Below are 16,352 nucleotides of genomic sequence, written 5' to 3'. Positions count from 1 at the left end.
GCGGTGCTATTTATTAATATCTTGGGTAGAGCAAAAGAAATAATAAGGGGCCATGATCATATAACTTCCATAAACATGGCCGAATTCTGACACACCGTTGACCCTTATTCTGACAATATATATATATATATATATATATATATATATATATATATATATGCTTGTTTCCTCTCTTCCTCGCACGCCTATCTTTATCCTATTTATTTTACAAAATCTCTCCTTTAATCCTTCATTTCCTTCCTCATTTATTTAATTTATCTCAATTAACAACAACAACAACATGCATTTTAAGGCCATTTTCCCTGCTAGAGCGGGGGTTAGCCTTGCGGTCCCCATGACAATCTTCTCCATTTTGCCCTATTTTCTGCATCTCTCCTTGTTAACCCTCTTGCCCGCATTTCTTCTTCCACCATCTTTAGCCAAGTCTTTCTCGGTCTTCCCCGTCCTCTACTTCCTTATACATTCATTTCCATCACTCTTCTCAACCAGTCACTTTCATCCTTCCTCAACACATGACCAAAGAATCTCAACCTGTTCCTCTTCACAGCATCAATCACAGGCTCTATTCCCATCATCTTTCGCAATTCACCATTTGTCTTCCTCTCTCTCAACGATACTCCGCACATCCACCGAACCATTCGCATTTCCACCCTTTCCACCCTTCGTTGCTGCTCTACGTTCATTACCCATGTCTTGCTCCCATAAATCATAACACTTCTCACACATGCAGCATACACCTTTCCCTTCATCTTCAACGACACTCCCCTCCTCATCAGCACGCCACTCAGTTCCCGAAACTTCTTCCATGCACATCTCACTCTGGCAACCGTTGCCGAGTCTGATCCACCTTCTCCATTCAGCATGTCTCCGAGGTAGCAAAATGTTTTCACACCTTCCAGCTTCACGCCGTCTCCAAGATCCAACTCAACATTTCCTCCATCTGCAGCTCCCTCTGTGCACACCTTACATTTGAATGTAGCTGCCACACTGGTTAATGACCCTCTCAGACCATTACATTTTTGATGAACCCACTCAGCGCACATTTTACATCCCTGTATTGATGTATTGAAATTCCTTGTAAACAAGCTCATATCATTGCTCTTATTATCATTATAAGCCCACACACGTGACATGAAAAGTGGGGTTAAGCATTTGGTTCATGTCTATCTGTCTACAAACATCAGTTTATGAACGAGGAACAACTTATTTTCAATTTTTTGGTACATTTTGAATACAAATTAGAAAACAAACTTGTAGTTTAACAGTACTTTGTCTCCGGATTCACCCCGATCGCACATGCGCAGAGAGGCGTGAGATAATTTGTTTAGTCTGTCTTCCTGTCTGGCAGTAAAACAAAATTGAAAATCTTTCCAAACAGGAAACGTACTGTTTTTCACAAACAACAGGCACGAAGAACTAATGCCATGTGTTAGTTAAATAAGGTGGTGTAAAAGACACTGCACCAACGGCGGTAAAGTTCCGAAAAATGTTGTTTTTTTTTTACAACATTTAAAATCTTTTTAAAATTTCAATTAAGTTATATACTTGAACATTGTAAAACACAAATCACCTTTATTGGTACTTTCAAACCATTCTGTTTAGCAGTACTTGGACAAAATATGTCATTTTACGTCATCACAACCAATCAAAATTTCCGCTCACAGACCCCGCCCATGCCAATGTTTCTCAAGCATGCACCAGGGTAATGTGTGTTCTATGAACTCTCTAGTTAGCATTCAGGTCTGTACGCGATCAGGATAGCGAATATAATGAACGACGCCATTACTTGCTCGTCTCCTCACAGCCCTCACCGTTTGGTGCAGGTGGAATTGTTGTTAAGGTGAGCGTCCCTCAGACGGTAGATCCCGAAGCACAGCATGCTGTAAGTTTTCAATGCCTTACAGAAGAGTTCACCATAGCAGCCACCTTCCTGCACACACGTGCACACACCTCTTGTCAATAATAATACTCTAAAGTCTAAAGGGTCCTGTTATGATGACAGTAATAATAATATTTTTTTTGAGATTCCATTAGACACTGCTTTTGTTATTAATCGCTTTCCCATTGGAGACACCATCAAAACCCCCTCATGGGAAAAGGAAGCATAAATTATCAATGAGAAAAGGATCCTCAAGGAGCAAAGTGATAATGTCTACACTCCCATTATAGAAACATCAGGACATAGGAATCAAAAGATTTACACTTTACAAAAGGTACAGTAGAATCTTTATGAAGTCCACAAGGCAGAATAAACTAGAAAGCATCCCGAGATACAAAGTCCATCCGCATCCACTTTGTACTCAAAAAAAACTTGACGAAAACAACAGCTAAAAAAAAAGGGAATTGTATTAATTGGTCTTCTCCATATTCTCATAATAAGGGTTTCTTGAAAATTTGATAACAAAAGCTCAAATGGTAAATAAAGAAACTCGGAAGCAAATAAAAAACACGACCGTCTCGCGCTGATGATGGACTAAGAGGGCCTATTTGTAACCACTGTGACGTTGCCTTTGACATTTTGACCCAATTATCCACTCTGACTTTGCCCTTTGACATTTTGACCCAATTACCCACTGACTTTGCCTTTTGACCCAATTACCCACTCTGACTTTGCCATTTGACCCAATTACCCACTGACTTTGCCTTTTGACATTTTGACCCAATTACCCACTCCGACTGCCATTTGACCCAATTACCCACTGACTTTGCCCTTTGACCCAATTACCCACCCTGTCTTTGCCCTTTGACCCAATTACCCACTGACTTTGCCCTTTGACATTTTGACCCAATCACCCACTCTGACATTGCCATTTGACCAAATTACCCACTGACTTTGCCCTTTGACCCAATTACCCACCCTGTCTGCCATTTGACCCAATTACCCACTCTGACTTTGCCCTTTGACATTTTGACCCAATAACCCACTCTGACCTTGCCCTTTGACATTTGACCCAATTACCCATTCTGACCTTGCCCTTTGACATTTTGACCCAATTACCCACTGTCCTTGCCCTTTGATATTTTGACCCAATTACCCACTCTGACCTTGCCCTGACATTTTGACCCAACTTACCCATTCTGACCTTGCCCTTTGACATTTTGACCCAATTACCCATTCTGACCTTGCCCTTTGACATTTTGACCCAATTACCCACTGACTTTGCCCTTTGACATTTTGACCCAATTACCCATTCTGACCTTGCCCTTTGACATTTTGACCCAATTACCCACTTCCTTTGCCCTTTGACATTTTGACCCAATTACCCATTCTGACCTTGTCCTTTGCCATTTTGACCCAATTACCCACTGACTTTGCCCTTTGCCATTTTGACCCAATTACCCACTCTGACTTTGCCCTTTGATATTTTGACCCAATCACCCACTCTGACTTTGCCCTTTTGACCAAAATATTGATTAAGTTTCCCCATATTTTCACAATAAAGGTTAGCTGAAAGATGAATGGCAAAAATGTTTTGACCTGGACACACACACACACACCAACAAGATGGCGGCGAGGGCGATGCAGCATGTTTTGGCTCCTCACTCTTGCCTGCGATGGAAATGATCGAGAGCGGCATCAAATACAACAGTTTCAGAGAAGCCCAGTGAAATGTGAAGTGAAGACCGAGTTGAAAACGGCAGTTTCGATGGGAATGAGGACTGTGAATGAGGCACCCAGTATCACACCGTTTCAACTGCGTTTGCGATGCGGCCTGGCCCTGCAGTTTGGTGGGATTTGTTGACCCCATACTGCCGGGAGAGAAGGCCCGAACTTTTGCGACTCCCTCTGGCAAAGTTCAATCAGTTGAGGACGAGAGAGAGGCCGAGTTTTGTGGGATCGGGAACTGCACCGATTATGACTTTAATGGGAGTGAGAACCGAACTGAGGCCGGCAGCTTTGGTGAGGCAGAGGGCCGTGCATGTAGCGCCCGACGTTGCACTGATTGACGTGCATTTGGGATGCAGCCTGATCTTGCAGCTTGTTGGGTTTTGCCAACTACAAGTACAAGTACAAGTACAAGTACGCGCACTTCGACACTCCAAGGAGGCAAAACAGTAGAAAACACTGTAAGAGCATCTTTCGTCAGGCCATGCACAAAACCTCCTGAGACGCACTGCCCCACCCCTCTTTCCTTCGCTTATTGGTTAGAGGGAAACTACACCAGTTATGTTCGACGAGCGATTGGATGTTATCCAGTCTCTTAAAGGGAAAGAACCGCTCCAGAAGTAAATGAATGCAGAGCCGCTGACCGGTTTCACCCTTATTTAGCCTCATCAGGAAGACAAACTGCAAAGCCGTTTACTTGTGACTAAGCTAAGTTTGATTGAATAAAAATATAACCCCCTAACTCAGTGAGGTATAGACCGAGTCCCATAACAGCAAAATGCTGCACGACCTGTCAGCAACAACATTGTCTCCCACAATTAAATAAAAACGGCTCTTCCGACGCTGAATACGACATTGAGCTGAGGTGTTTGAACATTTATTAAGTGTAGCTGGGTTTGTTTGGCAGTGAAGGACGTGTAGTGTATGTTAGCCATCATGCTCTTAAACAGACTCCCTAACTCACCCCAAGATCAGCAAATGGCCCATCAGACAAGGCCAGTTGTGCCACCCGACAGCGATCTCTCCTACGAAGGGATTCTGGTGAACTGTAACCTCCTGGCAGTGCGGCTTCCTCAGCTAGAAGACCTTCGAGTTCTGGAGTAGCTCCACCGGTAACCAGAGTGCGAATCAAGGTCAATGTGTTGTCATTGAAATATGTCTAAGGGAGGTGGAAAAGGAAAGTGTTTCCTGTTTAGCAGTGGTAGCAAAGGTATAAAGGCAATTTCATGATGCCAGCTAACATTGTAAGGAAAACTGCGTAGCATGATGTCTGCCCCAATTCTGTATGGATATTCATTCGAGTGGAATGCTACCTCAACTTGATACTTGAATATTTGTTTCGTTACAATCCTAAGTGTGTGGGGTTGTCCTAAATTTTTGGCCAGGTGATTTCTCTGAAAGTGTATTATCCAACATATCTTTTATTTTTTTTTGTATACAAGGTCGAGGCTCATGTAAGAGCTAACATCAATCACAAAAAAAAGAAACGGACACACAAAACATACCATAAAGGGAGCGGGAGACAAGATGGGAAGAGAGAGGGAAGCACACAAGTACAACAACAGAGAACAAGGACATCAGGAGATCTGTGGGAGGGAGAGGGCTTGGGGGGAGGAGGCATGGGAAGGGGGGAGGGGGAGAGAGGTATAAAATACGTGGACACTGCTAGAACTTCCAGAAAAGAAAGAAGTAGGGATTTCAAAAAAAAAGTGGATCTGGGGTGAATTCACGGGGGTCGAAGAGATCAAGGTTTTGGATGGGGAAAGATAAGAGATGGTGATGAACAGCTGTTTTAAAGACCTGGAGGGAGGAGTGGGATTGAAGAGAGTGAGGGAGTTTGTTCCAGAGGCGGGAGTAAAGAGGAATGAAGGAGTGAACATTGCTCCTTTCGCTCTCTCAGTCCTCCGACCTTCCCCAGCAACTCCAAGATGAACATGTTCTTCCAGTACCGCCCTCCTGGTTAAACTTCTAAAATCAAACTTTCCCAATCTTCCCTCCAGGATTCAAGCAAACGGTGCACTGCCAGCTAATGCCATCCCATATCCATATCCTAATCCATGATCATTATTACCCCAATTAAACCCACCTAACCCAACAATCATACTTACTGATTTTAGTGTTTTCTTTCTCTCTTTTTTTCTCTCTTCCTCTCCACCCCCCCCCCCCCCCCCCCCCCCCCCCCACACACACACCCTCACCCCTTTCCTGTTTGTTTATCCCTCGCCAGTTGTGCTCAATCGTTGCCCTGATACCCCACCGTCAATTAAATCTTGCTCTTCCATTAGCCTTGCTCTTGTAGGGAATAAATAAACAGATGAATGAATAAATCGAATGATTAATCTAACATTCAAGAATGAATTGTGATATGGTGCTGATCAGCTGGTATTCTGATGGAACATTTACAGCACTCATGAGCGAGTCCAGAACGCTGACGGCGAATGCTGAGCCGCAGGCAAATGGCTGTGTCAGGTAGAGCTCCGTGTCAGGGTCATCGTCGTCATCCTGGTCCAGAAACTGCACATTTGAGTCGTTCACTGACAGAAACGTTGACAGTTAGAGGTATCAGAATAAAGCATCATGAATCCAAAACTTTTACCCAAAGTAAAAAAGGGTTAGGGTTGAAGCCAAAACACAACAATCTGTTTCACAAGTGTTGTAGAGAAAAATTGGGCTTAAAGTGTTGAGTACAAAATGCAACTATTTCATCTTACTCACACCTTCTCTAAAGATACACCCTCTCTAAAGATCGAAAGTGTATGCACCTGTAATTAGTCAGGATTCAGTTTTTGGAATGACTATATTTAAGGAAAAAAATTTTAACACATCATTTGAGAACTAAATACTCCCCCTCTCCCATGCCATCAACAATCATGCTGCAAAATTATATTCAATGTGTCGAAAGGACATTTCTTCGCCATATTAAGTTGCACTGTCTTCACATTGGGCTCACGTGACTCTCAGAGGTAGCATCTTTGCCTTTGAGTCATCTCCTCTAGGTTTGATTCCTGATAAAGAAAGATAACTGCATACGGGTACCCTGATGTTTTTCAGATAGGGTGTGCCTCTATCTTTCGGGGGACAAAAAAAACATTAGGCCATTTTTCCCATTTGCCTTAATTAATTAGTGGATGGTAGAAATCGCAGTTTATTTGTTGAATTTGGCCTACTCTGCCAACACTTCACGTACCTATGCTTGCTTTACCTTGACTATAAAAATACATCATGGAAACAACATGGACACACCACGCTGAAGCCAGAAGCCAATAACTTACAGTTATCAACCTGTCATGGCAACTGACATGTAACACCATTCCCATTAACTATGTGCCTCACCCAGTTCAGTTATCATCGGCACAGCAGCTCCACTACTGACAGAGGGTGGCCGGGCCAGGCCGTGCACTGGACTCGAGTCAGGACTTGCACCTGGTGGGGTGAAACCTGAAGCAATGTACACAGCAGAGAAGTGCAAAAAGGATGAATACTGGTATCCAAATAATTGGGAAGAAAAAAAACTTGTTATCCACATATTATGTACATTGCCATTTAGAAGAGTGTTACATATATATATACATATATATATTACATAGAGTATACATATATATATATATATATATATATATATATATATATATATATATATATATATATATATATATATATATATATATATATCTACTACAGAAGAGAGCTGTTGGTCTGTCTGTGTGTCTGTCTGTGTCGCAATTTTTCTCAGAGATGGCTGAACAGATCTTCGTCAAACTTTCAGAGGTTCATCAGTGAGTGCCTGGGAGTGTTTTCGGCAAAAAAAAAAAAAAAAAATCTGAAATAAAAAAGTTAGTTTTTTGGATTTAAAAATAAATAACTAAATAAAAATCGCTCAATAGTGCCTAAGCCTTTTTAAAATTAATGACAGTTATACACAAGTACACATTCGCATAAATAAATACAAAACAATCACCAAACATTTGAACACAAATAAATCAAACAATTCCGGAAGTGTACGAAGTTGGTAGTACGGCTTCTTCTTCTTCCTGATCGGCATCACACTTAACTCAGAAACGTGATGAACAGCACATTCACCACCATATATTCAACAAAAAGGTGATGAACCCCCTTTCATTCCCCCCACTCCCTTCCTCCCCCCTCCTGCCTTGTGCCAATTTGATTCATACACCTGCATGAAAAAGTTAATGTATTTTATTTGCCAGATGTAGGGCACCCCTTTATATGAACTTTTCTAGAGCATTACTTGGTTCCTCCTAAGAACACAAGGGTAGTCCAGCATGCACACGAGATTTTTTGACTGTCCCTTCTTTTCTATTGTTCGACATTTTCTATAAGCTATGGAATGTCCTTCTCTTCTCTACTTTGCCACATGGCACATACCATATAAAGGGGCGTTTTCTATGCCCCTGGCATTTTTCACAAGATACATTTTAAATACGAACAAAATGCATTTGCTTATCATACAAGACTTTATTCAAGGCGATATAAAAGAACTGAAAAAGTAAGGGGAAAAAACATTCAACCCAGATGGGATTTGGACCCACAATCACCAGCTTGGGAGTCTGACGCTTTATCCATTAGGCCATTGAGCCAACATGTTAGAATTGTTTTATAATATTTTAACGAGGTATAAAGTTTGTGTATATATGTATATTAATATATATATATATAATATACCAGTATACACCGACAAACGAATTTTCAGTCCCCATGTTAAAGTTGCATACAGAGAAACGATGCCATATAAATGGAGAGCGCTTTGCGCCTCCCTTTGATTTTTCAAGACGATATAAAATACTTTAAAAAGTAAGAAGAAAAAAATTGCTCAGCCCAGATGGGACTCAAACCTGCACTCCCCAGCTTGGGAGTCTGATGTCTTATCCATTAGTGATTAGGCCATTAAGCCAGCACATTAGATTTGGGTAATAACATTTTGAAGAGTTATAAAGTATGTATATTTTTATTTATTTATTGATGTATATATATTTAATTTTAAAGAAAAACTATAGCACTTATGTGGAATTTGTTTTGAAAACCATTAACTAGACCTATTGGCCGATCTATATTCCAAGTTTCAGATAGTTTCAATGTATAACCCTTGAGATATGAGTGCCAACACATTTTGGGCGGACAGAAGGAGGGACAGACACCAACGTGATTTTTTTTTTTTTTTTTTTTTTTTTTTTTGTAAACAAGATCGAGGCTCGTGAAAGAGCGAACATGAATCACACAGAAAGACAAACAGACACACAAAACAAATAACATCGGGAGCGGTAGACAAGATGGGGAGAGAGGGGGAAGGACACAAACACAACATTTGAGACCAGGGGACCGAGAGACATGGAGACATCGAGAGAACTGTGGGAGGGAGAGGGCTTTGGGGGGGAGGCATGGGAAGGGGGGGGGGGTGGGAGAGGTATAAAACATATGGACACTGCCAAGACTTCCAGGAAAGAAGTTGGAATTTCAAACAAGGTGGATCTGGGGTGAATTCGTGGGAGTAGAAAAGATCAAGGTTTTGGATGGGGGAAGATAAGAGATGGTGGTGAACAGCTGTTTTGAAGACCTGGAGGGAGGAGTGTGATTGAAGTGAGTGTGGGAGTTTGTTCCAGAGGCGGGAGAAAAGAGGAATGAAAGAGTGAAGGTGAGCAGAGAGCCGAGATTTCGGCAGTTTAACCATCAGAGGGTGGCTGGCAGATCTTGTGCGACCTGTAGGAATATTTGGGGGACAGAGCACAGAGAGAGCTGGGGGAGCAAGGCCGGAGAGGAGTCGGTAGAAGACAGAAAGACCACCTACCTGCCTGCGGTGAGTGAGTGAAAGGCCCTCAGAGATAGCTTCATCGCGGGAGATTCCAATGATTCTGAAAGCTTTGGATTCAACAGCGTGAAGCCGAGCCAGGTGTGAGGCAGGAGCACCAGCCCATAGGGGAGAACAGTATTCCATTGAGCTGCGGATGAAAGCCTTGTATGTGGTGAGGAGCTCAGGTGTGCCTAGGAAGGACTTCGCACGACGGAGGATGCCCAGTCGGCGACTGACTTTGGAGGCCAGCTTGGAAATGTGGTTTTCCCAAGAAAGATCATGGCAGATGGTGAGACCCAAAAGCTTGAGCGACAGAACTTCTTGGAGAGGATTGTTGAGAAAGTAGATGGGAGGGTTGTCCAGTCGATCTTTTCGGAGAGACATAGTAAGAGTGTGAGATTTGTCAGGATTGAAAGACATGTTCCACATGTTTGACCAGTCTGTGATTTTGTCCAGGTCTTCAGAGAGTGAGGAGGCTGCAGACTGCCGATCTGAGGGAAGAGGAATGGAGCGGCAGAGAGTGGAGTCATCAGCAAAGAGATACAGAGGATTTTCCAGAGAGTCGGAGAGATCATTGATAAAGACCAGAAAAAGCACAGGGCCCAGCACACTGCCTTGGGGAACTCCAGCCTGAACGGGAAGGGGAGATGAGAAAAATCCATTCAGGGCCACACGTTGACTACGACCAGAGAGGAAGTCCGCAAGCCATGCATGGAGATTTCCATGGATACCATAGGAGGAGAGTTTGGTGAGCAGAGCTGGGTGCCAGACCGTATCGAAGGCACGTGACATGTCAAGGGAGACAGCTCTGATTTCCTGTTTGGCATTGAGGACCTCCATCCATTGTTGAGACAGCAGAAGCAGCATGTCCAGAGTAGAGTGACCTGGTCTGAAACCAAATTGATGATCAGAGATCAAGCCATTGGAGAAGAGGAAAGATTTCATATCCGAAGCAATGATGGATTCCATGACTTTGCTGATAATTGGGAGCAGGCTGATTGGTCTGTAGTTGCAAGGATCTGTTTTTGCACCTTTTTTGTGTAAAGCGGTAATGTTTGCTGATTTCCAGGATGCTGGCAGATGACCTTGAGCAATGGATAGGGTGAAAAGAACAGAGAGAGGGTGAGATAGAGTGGCAGAGCAGGATTTTAGGACCCGTGGGCTGATGCCATCTGGTCCAGTTGCAGAATCAGAGTCGAGGTTTGACAAAAACTCCTCCACCTTGTCAGGAGAGAAGGTCACAGAGTCCAGGAGCAGTTTGGTTCGACTGGGAAAGGTGGGAACAGAGAGAGATGGGTTTGGGACTAAGGATTTTGAGGCAAACACAGAGTTGAGGCATTCGACTTTGTCACGTGTGATGTCAACTGTGTGGCCATTTGAGGTAAGGGAGGGGATGGAGGGGGAACAAACACCAGAAACGGATTTGACCAGACGCCACCAGGATTTGGAGGAAGGAGACAGGTTTGAGAGTTCATTCTTGAGTGAGGAGAGATAGTGCTTCCTGGCACTCCTGAGGGTAGACACACACTTGTTCCGAGCTTGGTGGAAGGAACTGAGATTTCCTTCAGTTGGATTAGCCTTCCAAGAGGCAAAGGCAAGATGTTTCAGGGCAACTGCCTCACCACAAGATTCAGTGTACCATGGACGGGAGGAAGGGTAAGACAACTGAAGGCGAGATGGGATAAATCTGTGCATGAGAGAGATCAGTTTGCTTTGGAAGAATTCCCAGGAAGAATTGATGTCAGAGGCAGTGGAGATGGGAGACCAATCCAGACGATTGATGGCTGCTTGAAGACCGTCCCAGTCGGCCTGAGTGAAATGCCAGACTCGTCGACGCTGAGGAGGCTCTCTGAGAATGGCCAGAGAGATGTCCACTTTGACAAGCACATGATCAGAAGAACCGATTGGAGCAGAAGAAGAGCAGCAGACATTAGCAGGGAAGTTAGTCATAACCAAGTCTAGAAGAGAAGATACTCCATTGGCTGAGATCCGGGTCGGGAAATTGACAGATTGTGTCAATCCCAGTGAGTCACAGAAGTCCTTTGCTGAGGTGCCATGACTGGTGAGAGAGGAACCCACACCCAGCCAGGTGGCATGATGACAATTGAAGTCACCACATATGAGGAAGAGAGAGTTGGGATGAGTGGATAGAAGTTGGTCCATGTTGTCAGACAGTGAAATGTAGATGGAGTCATCACTGTTTGGGGGACGGTACAGAACACATATGAACAAAAGGTGGGAGCGGAGAGGAAGCCGTCGCCAGAGGTACTTCTGGGGGTGAGGAGGAGAGAGGGCAGTGCAAGGAGAGTGAGGAAGAGAGTTTTTGATAAAGATAGCCACCCCACCACCAGGCCGAGGCTCAGGTCTATCATACCGGAGGAGGGAGTAACCAGGAAGAGATATTAAGGAATCAGAGACATCTTGAAGGAGGAAAGTCTCTGTTAAGCAGATCAAGTCTGGATTGTCAGAAGCAACCTGTATGGAGAGATCAGTCAGGTTTGAGCGAAGGCCCCGGATGTTTGAGGTCCATACCGTTAATGAAGAGAGAGGGGGAGCATCGGGTACAGGACAGGGGAGGGGAGGAGTAGGGTAAGATGAAGGATGAGAGGGGGAGGTAGGGAGAGCAGTTGTTAGTGTGTCAGCGATTGCAGAAGAGTTCCAAGAAAGGGAAGGATGAGGAGGATGAAAGGTTTGAAGGTGAAGGGATGAGGCACAGAGAGGGGTTGTTTGAGGGGGGGCAGAGGAAAGAAGAAGGTTGGGGGGGTGGAGGTATGAGATAGAAGGGAGACGAAGTGGGGAGGAGGCAGCTTTGAGGAGGAGGGGGGAGGAGGGAGAATTGGAGAGGAATGGTATGGGGGGAGATTTGAATGGGAGGGGTTGGGGGGGAGTTTTGAAGGGAAGGAGTGAGGGGGGAGTTTAGGAGGGGAAGGGCAAGGGGGGAGTTCAGGAGTGGAAGGGCAAGGGGGGAGTTCAGGAGTGGAGGGGTAGGGGGGGAGTTTAAGAGTGGCGGGGAAAGGGGGGAGTTTAGGAGTGTAGGTGCAAGGGGAGGGATTTGGATGGGAGGGGCAAGAGGGGAGTTTAGAAAGTGGATGATTAATGAAAGACGAACATTGAAAACAAATTGGGTTTGTTGTGATTTTCAAGTTAGCAATCCGGTTCAGAATGATGGAGGAGGGATGGAATGAATGTGAATTTAGACCATGTAGTGAGGGAGACGTATAAGATATTGAATTTCTTTTTTTTGAGGTGGAATGAGTTGGAGAGGAAATTGAGAAAAGCCTTTTAAATAGGAAGAAAAACAGCGTGTTGTAAAATACCACTGAGTAAAACACTGAAGGGGAAAGGTTATACATATTTAAATAATATTTAAACAGAACCGTGAACAATCTTATGTGCACAAAAATACCAACGGGGGGAGAGCCGAGAGGGACCACCACGAGTCACGTGAAGGGCAAACGGTGGATGGCAAGGAGTTAATGGGGGCGGGGCGAACAGCACACCTGGACAGAAAATACAGGATGAGTCAACAGTACACGTGGAGAAAGGAAAATAAATGTTTTTGTTTTTTTTTTGTTGTTGTTTGGTTTTTTGGGGTGGGGGTGGGGGGGAGGTGGGGATTTAGAACGTTAGACAGAGTATTATGTTCGGAGTAGAAGGGAAAAAAACTAAGAGCCAAGCAAAACACGATTAAGATAACAAACACCGACGGGGGTACAACTACAAGGCCGCACACGAGGAGCAGAACACGATTAAATAATTACAAGTTACAGGAAATTCAAACCAAAAGTAACTATAATCAAAACAATAACGCATGGACGATAAAATAACGAGTTGAAATTTGACAATCTATCTGGGGAAATGGGGGAGAAACACGTGGTCGAAGAACGAACGAACGAACGAATAAGAATGAATAAACGAATGAGAACAGAGAAGGAAATGTTTTTTTTTTGATTTTTTTGAGTTGTGATTTACACAAGGAAGAGGGCTATGGGGTGAAAAGATTGGGAAAACAGAGAACGAAAGTTATTGGATCACAAAAACACGGACCGCTGAGAGAAAAACAAAGCCTCAAGGTTGTACAGTGTTCACTGTACAACTACAAGGCCTCAAAACACGACCCGAATTAACACGATTTTCAATACAGGTATGAAAGATTTGCACCGAAAATCTTCGTCGGGAGACAATATATACACCATAAAATAAATAGTTATAACGAAAATACAAATGGGAACAATTACTTAACTTCGATTTCGATGGATAGCATGGAGAGCTGAGAATAAACGAACCCTCGCCAGCAAGACCGGAAACGGAAGTCCCAAGGGAAAAAAGATTTCGAGAGTTTTCTAAATAAAGCTCAATAATGCATAAACGGACTTTGCTGAAATTTGGAACATATTACCTCAATCTACAAAGCATTTACTTCTGAAATTTGCAGCCGATTTCGTCCAGTAGAAGACAAGAAACGTATTTTCATTCCCCATGTTAAAGCTGCACACAGAGAAACTATCCCTTATATAAAGGGAGGGGTGCTTTGCGCCTCCCTTTGATTGTTGAACTATCCCTAAGCACGCACATACAATAAGCATCACATTTCCATAATCAATATGGTGTTGCCATATTTATTGCAATAACAGTGCCTCAACACAGCCCTAGTGGATAGAGGATAGTGAAGGAACTGCGCTCCAACGCGAGTCGAAAGAATTGACGCGACCAAAGACGGAATTCGTCCGAGTTGCTTTATTGAAACAAAACAGCTCAGGTATTCTGACAAGCCCGTTTATCGGGCAGCAATATATATACACATTTATGTCGGGAAGTTTGCCCGGCAAAAGCTATACCGGGCATGCCCGGGTGTCAAGGGCGAGCCTTGGAAAGGCGAGTCTGGACCTGCCTGGGCGTGTTTGGCTGCGCCCTGGCAAGTCGAGGCTGGGCGTGCCCGGGCGCTCTGGGCGAGCCCTGGAAAGGCGATAGCGGGCATGCCCGGACGCTCTGGGCGAGCCCTGGAAAGGCGATAGCGGACATGCCCGGACGCTCTGGGCGAGCCCTGAAAAGGCGATAGCGGGCATGCCCGGATGCTCTGGGCGAGCCCTGGAAAGGCGAGAGCGGGCATGCCCGGGAAAGACGAGACCGGGCGTGCCCGGGAGGTTCGGGCGTGCCCGGGAACAGTGAGTCCGGGCATGCCCGGGAGAGGCGCGTCTGGCCGTGTTCTGGCCGGTGCAAGGCGATTGTGTGCATCCAGCGGTAACCGCGACACACGCCCCTCCAGAATCGACCTGCACCGGCAGGGTCAATTTAAGGGGGGTCCGGATGACCCGGCCGAAGCGACCCCTGGAGGGTCGTGGGGAGGGGTCCGACGTGGTGGTGGGTGGTCGAGCGGGGGGAACTGTGGACGGGGGGCGGCCTCGCCGCGGAGGAAGGGCCAACCGTGGTGGTCGGTCGACGTCCATGTGCGCCGGTTTGAGGCGGTCCACAGAAATCCGGTCCGGCCGGCCGCCGAAGTCGACGATGAAAGACTTGTCGCCCCGTCGCAGGACCCGGAAGGGCCCGTCGTACGGCGGCCGGAGTGGCCCCCAGTGCGCGTCATGACGCACAAAGACGTACTCCGCTGTGCGAAGCGCCGGGGGGACGTAGGACTGGGGGCCACCGTGGCGGGACGTCGGCACGGGGGCAAATCGTCGGGCGGCCTCCTGGAGGTCCGAGCGCTGGCGAGCGGCGGACCAGGGACTGGTAGCGTCGGGCACGAATTCGCCCGGGACGCGGAGCGGCTGGCCGTAGACGAGCTCGGCGGCGGACGCCTGGAGGTCTTCCTTGGGGGCCGTGCGAAGGCCCAAAAGGACCCACGGCAGCCGGTCGGCCCAACCGTCGTCCTGAAGGCCGGCCATGAGTGCGGCCTTCATGGAGCGGTGAAACCGCTCGCACAACCCGTTGGCTTGGGGATGGTAGGCCGTGGTGCGGTGCAGCGTGACCCCCAACGAACGGGCGACCGCGCCCCAAAGCTCAGACGTGAACTGTGGGCCGCGGTCGGACGATATGTCCGCTGGTGCGCCGAAGCGCGCGACCCAGGTGGCGATGAACGCCTGCGCCACGTCGGCGGTGGTGGTGGAGGCGAGGGGCACAGCCTCCGGCCACCTGGTGGTCCTGTCCACCATGGTGAGCAGGTGGGTGAACCCCCGCGAGGGGGGCAGGGGACCCACCAGGTCCACGTGGACGTGGTCGAAACGCCGTTCAGGCACGGCGAAAGGTGCCAGCGGGGCCTGGGTGTGGCGGTGGACCTTGACCCGCTGGCAGGCCGTGCAGGCGTTGGCCCAGTCGCGGATGTTTCGTCGAAGGCCGTGCCAGACGAAACGCGCCGACACCAGCTTCTGAGAAGCTTTCCGGCCCGGGTGAGAAAGGCCGTGGATGGAGGCGAAGATGCGGCGCTGCCAGGAAACGGGCTCGATGGGGCGAGGCTGGCCCTGGGAGACGTCGCAGAGCAGGACGGTGCCCGCGAAGGGAATGTCGGCCAGGCGGAGGCCCGTGTCCGCCGCACGGAGTGCCTGCACCGAGGCGTCGGTGGTCTGGTCGGCCGCCATGAGCGCGAAGTCCACGCCGAGGTGGACCGCGTTCGCGCTGGCCCGAGAAAGACAGTCGGCCACAGCGTTGTCTTTGCCGGCAACGTGCCAGATGTCCGTGGTGAACTCCGACACGGCGGAGAGGTGGTGCTGCTGGCGGGCCGACCACGGCTCCGTGACCTTAGCCATTGCGTAGAACAACGGCTTGTGGTCGACGAAAGCCGTGAACGGGCGGCCCTCCAGGAGGTGTCGGAAATGGCGAACGGCCAGGAATAGCCCGAGCAGCTCGCGGTCGAACGTGCTGTAGTTTAACTCGTTCGGCCGGAGTTGCCGGCTGAAAAAAGCGAGTGGCTGCCAAACCCCGTCCACCCATTGCTCATGGACGGCG

The 16,352-nt window shown here is 47.0% G+C and overlaps 1 protein-coding gene across 5 annotated transcripts in view; it reads right to left on the bottom strand.

The window, feature by feature from the left end:
- Positions 1-16,352, bottom strand: part of LOC137432967 (calcium-activated potassium channel subunit alpha-1-like) — a 258,054-nt gene that overhangs the window by 11,040 nt on the left and 230,662 nt on the right. For 4 of the 5 annotated variants that reach the window (XM_068125315.2, XM_068125316.2, XM_068125319.2 and 1 more), the window contains 4 exons: positions 6,941-7,045; positions 6,011-6,141; positions 4,572-4,766; positions 1,812-1,930 (listed from right to left, as the gene is read on the bottom strand). In XM_068125315.2, coding sequence (XP_067981416.2) covers positions 1,812-1,930; positions 4,572-4,766; positions 6,011-6,141; positions 6,941-7,045 — 550 coding nt within the window. The remainder of the gene's footprint in view (positions 1-1,811; positions 1,931-4,571; positions 4,767-6,010; positions 6,142-6,940; positions 7,046-16,352) is intronic. The other variant, XM_068125317.2, reaches the window with a different exon arrangement.

Source organism: Myxine glutinosa, chromosome 8 (genome assembly GCF_964187855.1).
Source record: "Myxine glutinosa chromosome 8, kmMyxGlut1.1, whole genome shotgun sequence".
In the NCBI taxonomy this organism is placed as follows: Eukaryota; Metazoa; Chordata; class Myxini; order Myxiniformes; family Myxinidae; genus Myxine; species Myxine glutinosa.
This window is presented reverse-complemented; position numbering and strand designations above follow the sequence as displayed.